This window comes from Schistocerca cancellata, chromosome 8 (assembly GCF_023864275.1).
Source record: "Schistocerca cancellata isolate TAMUIC-IGC-003103 chromosome 8, iqSchCanc2.1, whole genome shotgun sequence".
NCBI lineage: Eukaryota > Metazoa > Arthropoda > Insecta > Orthoptera > Acrididae > Schistocerca > Schistocerca cancellata.
In genome coordinates, this window is record NC_064633.1 from 487,935,406 (window position 1) to 487,948,893 (window position 13,488).

The 13,488-nt window shown below is 38.5% G+C and overlaps 1 protein-coding gene across 1 annotated transcript in view; it reads left to right on the forward strand.

The window, feature by feature from the left end:
* The window catches only part of LOC126095752 (transcription factor SOX-5-like), a 265,063-nt gene extending 252,059 nt beyond the window's left edge, over positions 1–13,004 (forward strand). The window contains exons 4-9 of the mRNA XM_049910525.1: positions 144–296; positions 4,954–5,305; positions 6,413–6,589; positions 8,541–8,588; positions 8,693–8,845; positions 9,073–13,004. Of these exons, the coding sequence (XP_049766482.1) occupies positions 144–296; positions 4,954–5,305; positions 6,413–6,589; positions 8,541–8,588; positions 8,693–8,845; positions 9,073–9,566 (1,377 nt within the window). The 3' untranslated portion in view covers positions 9,567–13,004. The remainder of the gene's footprint in view (positions 1–143; positions 297–4,953; positions 5,306–6,412; positions 6,590–8,540; positions 8,589–8,692; positions 8,846–9,072) is intronic.
* The last annotated feature ends 484 nt before the right edge of the window (positions 13,005–13,488 follow it).

The following is a 13,488-nucleotide window of genomic DNA, read 5'->3' on the forward strand; positions in this document are numbered from 1 at the left end:
CGTTTCCTCCTGTCCTTCCGGATGCTTCATGTTCTTTTCTTTTGTGAGACAGCATAAATAAATGAATTAAATGTCCAGCAGTTCTATTTTGAGTGTAACTGGAGAGAGTGGTTTGTCACGAAAGACTGACGTTTTATTTACAGAACCAGATCTCATCCCAGTACGCGTCGAAGGGCCTGGGCGCGCTGCAGGGCCCGCAGTCGCTCATGTTCCCGCCCTACCTGGAGCACCTGCGCGTTTCGCTGGCCGGCGCCGCCTCCGGACTGCAGCCCAAGCCGCCTGTCGCCGCCGCATCGGTCAGTACTTCCACGTCCGCCTCTGCCTGCATCTCTCTCTAAACTCCTCGTTAAGCCACTGCCTTCTGGGATTGCCGGCCATAGATAGTCCTCCTTCGTTTTTTGCCTAACTACAACATGACAGCCACGCTGTGTCACGTGCTGGCAAAAGAAAATACTTTCCGATTGCCACGGAAGACTATTACATCGCATGTTCCAGTTTTTTGATAAGAACAAAATTAACTGTTTTAAAACTAGTGCTAAAATCTGTGTCACATCAAAACTCGGTAAAAGTGCACTTGTGGTGTCCGCGGCTCTTACGTTGCAAGCTGGTGTTGGTAATGGTTTGCATGATGAATAATAGCAAGTGAACACTTCGAATTGTGAGTCGGATGTGTGAAGCCCATAACGTTGGTAGTTCGTAATTTTCTATACCTCCTAAATGAAGTTAGCTAATATTCTCTGCCACGTATTTAACTGTGTTTGCAGAGTATCTATGTAGATGTAGAAGTTAAGCACATCCTCTGAAATTGCGGAAAATTCCAAAGTAAGACTCACAAGTAGGTGACTGCAACGTCGAACGTAGGCCTTGGGCTAACGTACGTATCAGTCTGTTACCGTTAATTCCTTATCGGTGTTCACATTCATTGGCTGTGCCAACTCACAACCAATTTACCACATTCCAATCTAACCTAGATCTGGGGTTCGCTACAGATCAATCTGTTACTACAATCGTGCTTGATGTTTACATTAAAGACCAATAACAGCTACTCTCGCACTGTACAAATAGAAAACAAAAACAATCAGTTCGTATCTTCCGGGAATAGAAATCATTAGAGTAACCGATTCTCATTGGCTGCCATATACTATCACCCGACTGGCTACGACTGTCAATAAAAAAATTACGACAGCACCGCGCAACGTACGAACCACGGACTAAGACAAAGATTTTCTTCCCACTTGGCGCCCTACTCCCATCCCTATGCAAAAGTTTGTAATTCATTATCCTATATTACATTTGGAATTAATATTTCAAGGGGAATAAAAAAAAAAAAACAGATGGAACCGAACCGCTACAAACATTTGCACCTAACTAAATGTGCAACTTGGGAAACTTGGTAGAGAAATGTAATCACAAAAACGTTGTATTTATGAAGATATAAATGTACCACGACGCTTGAAGAAGGGTAAAAGCCCGAAATCTGTCTTGGTAGAAATAAAGATTTAACTTATAAAGAAGGTTGTATGCTATATTCCTTCAAATATTTTGACACATAGATGGAGAACTCAACCAGCATTTCTTCTTCTTCTTCTTCTTCTTATTCTCTAGAGATCAGTCCGAAGACTGCATGGCAGCCGATCTCCACTCTTCACATTTTTTCGATTTCCTCTTCATTTCTCCTTCGGTCTTACATTCCTCATCTTTCATAATTTGGTCTGTGTATCATAGTCGTGGTCTTCCATCAAGTCTCTTTCTACTAACATATACATCTCTCATTGTGTTCAGAGTCCCTCATGTCTCATTAGATGGCCAATAAGTCGACTCTTCTCTTGACAACTGACTTCCAAAGGCTTCCATTCTCAGCCACTTTTTTAAGGGCCTCTTCGTTTGTAACCACTTTAGTTCACTTTATGTTCACTACGCATCTACAACACCACAGTTCTCAAGAATTTAATTTCTTCTTTCTTTCAGTCTCCATTGTCTAGATTTTGCAGCCATAACTTGCCACACATCAAACATAGCCTTTAGAATTCTTTTCCTGATTTCAAGGCTGCCAAATTTTTAATTTAAGTTCTTCTTCTTCCTGTTGAAGGCAATGTGTGATTGAGATATTCTATTTCCGTCCATCCCTACTGTTCTTAACTCCTAAAGTACATGAATCCGCTTCCTCGAGTAGCTCACCACCTACGTAAATTTGGACCTTGGCTTTCTCTTATTTATCACTTTCCTTTACCACCATTAACAAGGATATATTAATGGACGGCGTGAGGTTATTCGCTCTCGTCTATGCGCATGACCTCTTATAGACAGCTCTTTAAACACTTGGACATACTGATAACGACCTCACAGTACATTTACTCCCTTATGAAGTATTCCGTCAACAATCAGTCACCGTTTGCAAACAACATTAACATTTATAAATATAACATAAGATGGAGACGTAATTAAATTATCAATCACTCAGTCTTAGTGTTGCACAGAGTGGAGTGAGATATTTGGCCATAAAAATCATTCAGAATTTAATGGGTGATTCCATGTCAGATAAATACAAAAAAATAATAATAGGCCTTATAATAATAATAATAATAATAATAATGCTTTACAAACTGACTATTTCCGATTTTTGTCAAATTTAGCGAATTCATTACACATGTTGAGAGAAAGAAAACTGCCAAATTTCAGAATTGTGGCCAAAGTACGACAAAAGTATGGCCGCAAAAAGTTCTGAATAAGAGCGGAAAATTCGACAAACACTGCAGACAAAAACGGCTGTAAGTTCTGTCCTAATAGAGGTAGAACTGTAAGACTCGTAATTATGGAAATGGCTGGGAATAAGCTTTCAAATGATTTGCAACATGGCCATGTTCAATCAATGTACGCAATTACGGTCAGTGACCTTGACCGTTGGCCTTAATATTTCAGGACAAGTCGCCTTCAATTTTCTGAAAAAGAAATATATTTGCTTCTTCAGGTAACATGTTACAACACAGTAAAAAAAAAAAAAAAATCTAGTTTGTTTTGAATTGGCCATGCTGCATATCATTTGAAAGCTTGTTCCCAACCTTTCCCAAAATTACCTGCTTACATTTCTATCTCAGTTAAAACGGAAGTTACAGCCTCTGTTGCCTGCAGCGTTCGTCAAATCTTTTGCACATTAGTTCGGGCGGCCATTACTTTGGTTGTACTTCAGCTGCAATGCTATTATTTGGCATTTTTTTCTCTGCTCATGTGCAATGAACACATCAAATTTGACGAAAATCTAAGCTGGCCGGTTTGGCATCTGTGTTGATTTGACATGGAATGACTCTAATGGATGATAAAATTAGCACACAAACTGAAATCACGTCTGCTTGACAACTACTCCTACTGCATATAAACTGAAATCGTATGACTGACATTTATTTCTACTGCACAGAATGAGTATGTGTGTGTGTGTGTGTGTGTGTGTGTGTGTGTGTGTGTGTGTGTCTTACGTGTCTTATATATATGTATCTTAAACACACATACAATATACAGGGTGTTTATAAATGAAAATCGGGGTTTTAATGCTTTATAATATTTATTACATTAAAAATTGAAAGAGCAACTCCATCTGCAGTTACTGTGCAACGTGCGTTCCGGCTGAAGTTCGGTTGTGATCCTCCAAGTGATAATAACATCCGTAGATGGTATCATCAATTTGAAGATACCGGCTGCCTTTGTAAAGGGAAGAGTACACGACGACCAAGAGTTAGTGAAGAGACTGTTGGGCGAGTGAGAGAGTCTTCACTCGTAGTCCAAAGAAATCACTCCGGAAGGCTAGTCGTGAATTACAAGTTCCCGTGTCGACTGTTTGGAAAGTTTTAAGAAAACCCGTACAAATACGTCCTTACCGTTTACAGTTATTACAGGCTCTAAAGCCGGCAGACCATGGATTACATGTCAACTTCGCAAACGAAATGTTGTTTCATGACGATGAAGATTTTCTGGATCATGTTGTCTTCAGTGATGAATCGACCTTTCACTTTAGTGGATATGTTAACACTCACAATGTGCGCATCTGGGGCTCAGAAAATCCTCACGAGGTGGTACAAAAGCAACGAGATCCCCTAAGGTGACTGTTTTTTGTGCCGTATCCCGTCGTAAAGCTTAATGTCCTTTCTTTTTTAGTGGACTTACTGTAACTGGCACTTCTTACCTTGATACACTAGAGCAATGGCTCTCCCCTCAGTTGGAACAAGATGAGCCCGAGAACTTCATTTTCCAGCAAGATGGTGCGCAACCTCACTGGCAGAGCGAAGTACGCGATTGGTTGAACTTCACTGTACCCAAGTTCTGGTTAGGCCACAAGGGGCCCAATGACAGGGCTTGCTTTGCATGGCCTCCACGTTCACCCGACCTAACGCCATGCGATTTTTTCCTTTGGGGCCTCATCAAGGATCGAGTGTACATGCCTTCGCTACCAGCAGACCTCCCTGAATTAAGAAACCGGATTGAAGCAGCGGTTGCTACAATCACTGAAGACACACTTATCAACGTTTGGGAAGACTTGATGTGTGCCGTGTGACAAATGGTGCACACATTGAACATTTATAAGGTTCTTGGTAAAAGTGTTTGAGTTGCTCTTTCGGTTGACATATCATTTTTAGCTATAAGTTTAATATAATGAATATTATAAAGCGTTAAAACCCCGATTTTCATTTATAAACACCCTGTATATATTGTGTGTGTTTCAAGACAGACAGAAAGAGTGAGAGATTAAACATGGTTAAGTACAACAAGACCTTAAGAAATCATGTAAATGGTCTGCATATGGCCATTCTTTCTGCCGAGATGATGTAGGACCCAATGTAATTGTAAAACTGCCTCATTTCCTATCGCAGCGAAGGACTACAATAATTATAATGCACGGAACATGCAGCTAACTAGCAGTGATGCATATAGCATGACTAAACCGCGCTTCGTTTTGCATCACAGATGATGGGCGCCCACCACGTGCCGAGCTGGATGCACACGCCAGCGCCTGAGAAGTCTCCACCCCCACCGCCTCCGCCCCACCTGGCGCCGCCGCCGGCCCCACCGTCGCCGCCCCCGCCGCCGGCCCCCGCAGACCCGGACGCACCTCTCAACCTTAGCAAGCCCAAGGGCGGCGGCGGTGGAGGCGGAGGCGGCGGCGGCCTCTCGATGGGTGCCGGGGCGGGCGCCTCGGACCAACAGCCAGTGGCCGCCACCACGCCCAAGCTGCTGCCGCCATCGCTGATCGTACCACGCGCCTTCCTGCCATACGCAGGCCTCCCGCCCCCGCTCGGGCCACTGCCCCCAGCCTCCGGTGAGTAACGATGCCATTCCTACCTCCTACTGGCAAATGGGTCGAATGGTTCAAATGGCTCTGAGCACTATGGGACTTAACATCTATGGTCATCAGTCCCCTAGAACTTAGAACTACTTAAACCTAACTAAGGACAGCACACAACACCCAGTCATCACGAGGCAGAGAAAATCCCTGACCCCGCCGGGAATCGAACCCGGGCGCGGGAAGCGAGAACGCTACCGCACGACCACGAGTTGCGGACAAATGAGTCAAGAGAGCAGTATTTTGAAAAGGGGTAGCTATTGAAATGGCCATCTGAAGCTGTGATGAAAGTGCTTGGGAATAGAAGAATGACACTATTACAAGAAAATCACATTGAAACTGCAGAACAGTACTGATCTGAAACACAGACACTAATTTCAGACGTGAATAAAAGCTAATACCTTCGAGTACGCTGTCCCATAATCATGTGCTCCTGGGGGCAGTCGAGTGAGAAAGGGCACAGATGGGCAGGCATGGGCAAACTGCTGACATGCGGGCAGTCTAGCAGTCGGACAGCAGGGTACATACTACTCCACTGGCCAAGCACCTGCAGACAGGGATGGCCAAGCAGCTCACGAGTATGCAGAACGCGTGCAGTTTGCCCATCTGGCATGTGACCTACACCACCCACTTCTGCATACGAGCACACTGAGGGACGTGCAGGGGCACTAGAGAGACTATAATATAGGCTCTCTAAATGATGCCCTCGCCCCATGGAGTACTGTTGGACCGGCCTATCTTAAATCATAGGATGTCACTCATATTAAAAATGTCTGCCATAAACCAAGTTTAAATTCACTACCCTTGTATACAGCAAAAACTTTACATTTGGAAAAAGAAGATAATGTAACTACGTAGTCAGTTAACTCTGGCCAGCTGAAAAAGTACAGCATCCATAAAAAACTAAATATCTTTGTCTCTTAAATGTAGTGTTACATTTTATAACAATAATTGAATGAAACATAGTGCGTCTGGATCGTCAGCAATATTATCATCCACACAGAAATAGCTTGTTATAAAAAGCATCCTATGTATTTTTGTTTCAAGATCTACAGGAAACTAAATGCTTTTGTCGTTCAACAGGTAAGCTGGGTCTTCCTTCAAGTCAAAGCAAGGATGGGATGATCTCACCTGAAAAGCACTCACCCTTCCCACTGCATATGTATGGTCTGGCCACAGGATCTCACCTCACCTCTACAAAGTCAGAGTCTTCTCTCAGTGGCAGCAAGGAAGATGCTGATTTTGTAGCTACGCAACTAAGTAAGTCTTCTTTATTGCTAAAATAATCAAGTTCAATACTGACTCCTATTACAACTTCAGTACTCTGTTATCTCTCAAATAGACACAATACAATCAGAAACAGTCTGGAAAGCTTTTAAGGGTGTTGCAGGGTATGTTGTACTGAGAAATAACTGTCAAGAAAAAAATTGACAATTTGTATGTTTCTGAGCTAATTAGCAGTGAAATTAGCCAATCAGGCCATTGCACATGTAAATTCATGCAGCCCACCAGAGACAGTGTCGCCAAATATGTTCTTCAATTGGTTTTCTAAAACCAAACAAGGGGATGATGCAAAAATTGGACATGGGGTGGTAGCAAGGATCAAACTCAAGAAAATGGCTGAGAAGTCTTGTGCTCTATCTACACTATGACAACAACTGACACTAATTGTATCTGGTAGGCTGCTTGAATCTGCGTGCCCATGACCTGATTGGCTAAATTCAAGCCAAATTAACTCAAAAAAGTGCACTGTATCAATTTTTTTCAAAATAATTATTTCTCAGCACAATCTACCCTGCAGCAACCTTACAAGATTTTCTATTTCAGACCACTCTGTATACACATATCAAAAGATTTGATCAAAACCATGAAGAACACTTGTAATGTTTGGTAGGGGAAGCAGTAACTAGCAAAGCCATTAATATAGGTTTATGTTCTAACTAAGCAAGTTATTTTATTCAGCTGTGGAGGTTAACAACATAAAATGTGAAAACTGCAGTAGCCTGGGGGGAGGGAGGGGGAGGAATAAAACAAAATAAAGAACACTAATGAAAATCTGCCGAAATAAACTTGTGTTCTTAATCATAAAAAGGGTATACACAGAAAAAATTTAGCTGATAATTGCAAAGAGACTAATCATAAAATTACTGATGTAAGCAATTTTGAGAGCTAGAATTTGGGGTCAGGTCAGTGTGTACACTAAATACAGAGTACAGATTTCAAGCTTATGAAAAGAAAAGACGGAGCATGTGTTGTGTACAAGCATAGAACAAAAAATTTCAAGAACACTAACAGACGTCAACATAGTGGAAGGAAAAAAAAAGACAGAGGATGATATCAGCAGTGTGGATTAGGCAGTGTCATTCACTGTCGTTTAAAAGTTAGTAAAATACAGAGGTCTAAATATAGCTCTAAAGTATGGTAACAGAAACGGATTTTGAATTTAGATTGATGCTGACTTTATGGGACATGACTTATAGCAGGCTTGACCACATTTATCAGACACCGCAAATACCTTATGGAACAAATTCTCAAATGTAATTCTACAAACTATTATAGGATTCTAAGAAAAAAACAAATGGGCAAAAACAATAGCAATTAATAATTTTGACAATAATTTTCTACTAAAATAGACTAAATTATTAAGCAATAGGTTTCTATGTTTCCACAACAAATGTGCAACTAGATTCCACAATCTGTCAGAACTGTAAGCTCACTCTACTTAATAGAACTATGAAACAGTACTAATGTATGACAGAAAAAGGAAAAGACATGTACAGTTCAGAAATTGTGCTGAAGGATATCTTCAATTAAATGACCATTATTTTCAGGCAACTGTCACAAAAATAATTCCACTGGTTGGAAAGGTTATTAACAAATTGTAGCCTTGGATGGTACAGATACAAAAAGAATGTTGTTTTCCCATAATCAGTAAACATTACTCATTTTCATGCATTCCTCTCTCTTCCACTTTCTTCTTGTTAAGACATGACTTCTCAATTAATTATTTATAATTGTATGCAATTTCTGGTGTTTGGTAATAGTAATTTGTAATCAAAATTCAGATTCAAAACTGCTTGTCCTTGCTGACTGAATAACATTGCTCCTTAATAAACTGATTGTTACAATGTCTAATAATGCAATGTCAATGCTGTCTTACTTGCAATGAATTTGCTTAACCTAATTTGTTGTTTTTATTCTTTGCTTTCAGTGTGGGGAGCAGAGGGTGGCTACAGATTAGATGACAGTGGAGAGAAAGGTATGTACAAATAGATGAACTGACTGCTTCTCTTTTTCAGCAGACAATATTTTAAATGCTTATATTATTGAAATATATGACTTATTTTTAACACTGGTTTACAGCAAAGATTGTAAGGCAGCAAAAGCGGGACAATGAAGCAAAGCCACACATAAAGCGTCCAATGAATGCATTCATGGTCTGGGCTAAAGATGAACGAAGAAAAATACTGAAAGCCTGTCCTGACATGCATAATTCAAATATTTCCAAAATATTAGGTAAGTTAAATGAATTTCAGGTAAATGAAAACTAAAACAAAAACTTCTATTTCATTCTTTGAAGGTCCTTCGTATTAGCTTCGCCTGTTTTTCAATTTCCTTCTTCCTATTTCTCTGCTTCATTCATCATTTCCTCTCCCCTCCTGATTCACTTATTGATTGTGAATGAAAAAAAACATTAGCACATATGAATATACAATTAGATTTTACGAATTGTGGTCTTTCAGGAGCACGATGGAAGGCCATGTCCAACGCCGAGAAACAACCTTACTATGAAGAACAATCTCGTTTATCAAAACTGCACATGGAGAAACATCCTGACTACCGATATAGACCACGACCTAAACGTACCTGCATTGTTGATGGAAAGAAAATGAGGATTTCTGAGTACAAATCATTGATGCGACAAAGGAGACAGGAAATGAGACAGCTGTGGTGTCGTGAAGGTGGTGCCGGTCCTGAAGTCAATGTTGGTGCATTCTTAGGACCTAATGAGCCCAGCACAGCACCACCCAGTACATCAAGTGGCCAGTCAAGCACTCCACCACGTTCTATTCCCAATGGTGCTGCAGGTCCCAGCACTGATACCACAAGTAGCCAGCACCACCCATTTTATTATCCTCCAGACAGTCTGTCTCCACCTGATGTACTTGGATTTTCTCCAGATGCAAACTCTGCTGCAACTTATGACACCAGTCCGAGGCATCATGAAGAGGACTGAAGGCTGGCGGGCTTCTATAGCCCACCTCACAGAGTGCATATAAACTATTCCTCAAACTACCTACGGTATCGAAATGATCTCGGTGGTTTTGAATGGGACACAGTGTTGTGGCACTAATTCGTAAATTTTGTCAATTTGCTGTGCCCATCAGAAACGTTGGTGTATTTTGATATGATACACTGCATTAATTCTGCAATAAGAATGCAGTGCACAGACAGTGTTAAGTGAAATATATGAACATATGCATAAATACACGTATATAAATGTTTTAGTGAACTCTGTCAGACAGTTAATGGAAAATCTGAACCTACTTGTATGTACCAAGTGGTAATGTTGTGATCTGTGGTGTTCTGTGAGACAGTGACTGGAAACGAAGAATCACACAGAATTTGTTTTGTTTTTGTTTGGATTTTGATTATTCGCTTCTGAGGTTGTGATAATTCATTGTGCCATGTTATGCCATGGTTGGGTTTGATAATCAAGCAGGTAATAATATATTACATAATAAATAAAGTGGTAGTTCCTTTTCCAATGACATAACTGAAATTAATTTTATAAGAACACATCATCTCTGTTAGAAAGCAATTAGTGACAAATCAGTTAATCAAATATGCTGATATTTCACATGTTATGCCATGTTCTGCTTAATAAATATACATTTAACTCATGCTTCATATAGCATAGTATCTGTTAAATTCTCACTGAGAAAAAACTTACAGACTCATTTTCCAAGGTATTTACCTCTAATATCAAATGTTTATTCAGTCTCTATCGTAAGTCCACAAACCAATTCAACACTCAATCAAAATTCCAACTCAATACAAATTGCTTGTTTTGTTTTTCTAGATAGAAACGAGGTAAAAAACTAAAAATTAAAGACAGCTTTGTGAATCAAGGCAAGTAAATATACTATTTCCCAGATATAAAGCATGAGGAGAAGTAAAATACATTGCTGTAAACATTTTAATTACAGAACATGATCCCTTGTTCTTGAGATGTTGTAGAGAACGGCAGGAAATTGTATAACACAGACCATCCACACAAAAGTTCTGCAAACTGCAATACAAACTTTTCATGTTCCAATTGATGCTACATGTTACTAGTCTAAAAATAAATATGATTAAAGGAATTTTTAAGGGAATGGTAGAGCTTTTACTTCCATTCATTATATTCAGGGACCACATCATCATTAATTTTGTGATTTCTGGAATGCAGAGCACCAAGAACTGACACATCTGTGCGGTTAACCCAATAGCAGGGTTCAGTATGTGTTCACATGCTCTGCAATCAGGCATGGAAAAGATGTACTAAGGTGATTCAGTCTGGCTTGTAAGGTTCTGTCTTGTTAATTCTCTGTGACCAAAACAAGCGGTACAGACAACCCTTTTTTCATCTTAAACCTCTCAACCCACACCATGCCATAGTAACTTTTCTGCTCCACAAACCCTACATTCATCAGATTTATAGTACTGGCCATGGCTGTCATAACATATTTTGAACTTGTGCCTCTCTCTATAACCTTAAACATTATTTTATTTGTGCACAGAGGTACATTTTCATGACTTAAAGATTATCTTTGTCAATATTTGTTCACCAATATGTCTATTGTCTGACTTGTTAATTTCATCAAACAAAAATGAACATTTTGAATAACATACCTCATTTGCAGTCACATTTCTGTCAAGATTTGGTGGCATATTTGTAGTATCTATACACAATCCCACTCTTTAGTCCATACTTTAAACAACAGGCAAAAACACTGGCTTTCAAGCTGAAAAAATAAAAAATGAATGCTTTTCCACAAAGCATATTTAAAAATTATTAATTCTTGTTTACAAACACTTTCCAAATGTATTTATTGCAGCAAACATGTCATATCATCAAACCATACAGATCTTTTTTTATGAGAGAAGGTGATAATTTTTTGCAGTGTACACAGTATTTGTCAAATTTTTACATTTTGCTCATTATTCTTATGGATCCTGCTTCCATGTGAAAAAAGTGCATGCTTGAAACCTAGCCACAGACCCTGCAATATTTATTTATCTTTGAAAGGGTTGAAATGGCCAGTAATGTTAATTATTGTAATTTATTGTTGTTATTGAACATTTGCAGACTGAGTAAAGTAACAAGTCATGGAGAAATGTAGAGAGATGATGCATTTTTAGAATTCGAAGTATAGGAAATTTAACTTGATTGTTGGTAGGAATGGTGCTATTGTACTTGATAAAAATAATATTATTTCAAGTGTGTTATTTATTTGGGTGCATGTTTAATGGAAATTCCAAATCTTTATCACTGTAGAATAAATATTGTAAATGGAAGTTTATTGTAAAAATGGATGGTGAATTTTTTATTATATGTATATTGTAAGGTAAGCTATGAGCTAACACTGTCATTTATGTTTCAGATTTAAAACATAGCAATTTTGATAAAATAATTTGGGGTATAAAGTATTGTTACATGTACAGTTATTATGCAAGAATATAAAATGTGATAACTTATAGTAGGTGCCATAGAAACCAGTTTCATTTTTCTGTAAAAGTAATGAGATGTATTCTTCTGTTTGATACTGTTATAAATGTAATGCTGTACAGACTGATTTCATCTGTTGTGTTGTTTTAAAGTAAATTATTTTGGCAGTTTTAAGTATGAAACTATGTCAAGTACACTTATCTTCCTCTAGAAATTGTAAATGTAAAATCAGTACAACAAAGCTTCAGCATGGATGGGAAAATTCACTGCATATATTTATGCTTTCCATTAGCGTAGGAAATCTATTCACAAATAAGTAATTGTTCTGCTTAAATGCAGAATTGATAAAAAGTGACAGTTTGTATGGTTCGGTCCATGTAACTGTTCATACTTTGTCATGTATCACATTAAAATATTTCTGGTGACAAATTTAGATCAGAGAAGTATTACTACCAAAATATGCTTAATGTAAATTGCCAGTTATTTGCTGGCTTATTGTGGCTCACAGTTTGTGCCAAATATATGTGTAAAAGTTTGAAAAATATTGTACAAATTCCAAAGAAAAATGAGTGTGTGCTTCAGCGAACAAAATAAATAGAGGGGATATAAAATTAGTATATAATATCAAAAGTGATTGAAAGTAATGTTACAAATATATATATATATTATCACTATATATGGTGTTTTATGGAATAAAATATGCCAGTTTCATGTACAGTAATAACTTCCTTTGTGTACTACTTGACTTATTTTATCAACATGAAGTTTCCACATCAACAACTTGGCTTACCCAGAAGCTTGCCTATCTAATACCTACATAACAATGCTACAAACTGGTTACTACATTTGGTATTGCTTCTGTGACCATACAGTTTGATACAAGAAAACTGGTCTACTAGTTGTTTACATGTCTTCATGTACAGTTCTTAGTATAAATAAATGGACATTTTTTGGACAGTATGAGTACTGTGTTTCACTGAAAATATTATTTCTAGGAACACTCCGCAGTCAAGTTCACTTCTGATTGCCTTTCCCAGCACTTTTCTCCTTGCAGAACTCTTTTTTGATTAAAAAGAATTGAGACTGAGGATATATGTTTCTGGTGTTTAATTATCAGACTCTGGTATCTAATAAATAATTTTTTTCATGTTTTGTAATCATATTCTAATACAGTAACATAAAATGAGGAAACGAGATATGGAAGGAATAAGGGAATTTGCAATATCACAGAAAATAATTTTCAAGATCTGTAAAGTTGAAGCATTCTTCCAGAAAATATGACTTCATCCACCACGAGTACTGTTCACGTTTCAGTTTGGAGACAGACTATACCTTCCCAGCATTAACTATCCAGTTCCTCTGTGTAAGTGGACAAACAACTTCACTGAGCTCACATTGTCTAGAGAAGCTAATTTCATTTCATTAGTGAATTCTTATTTGCAATCTG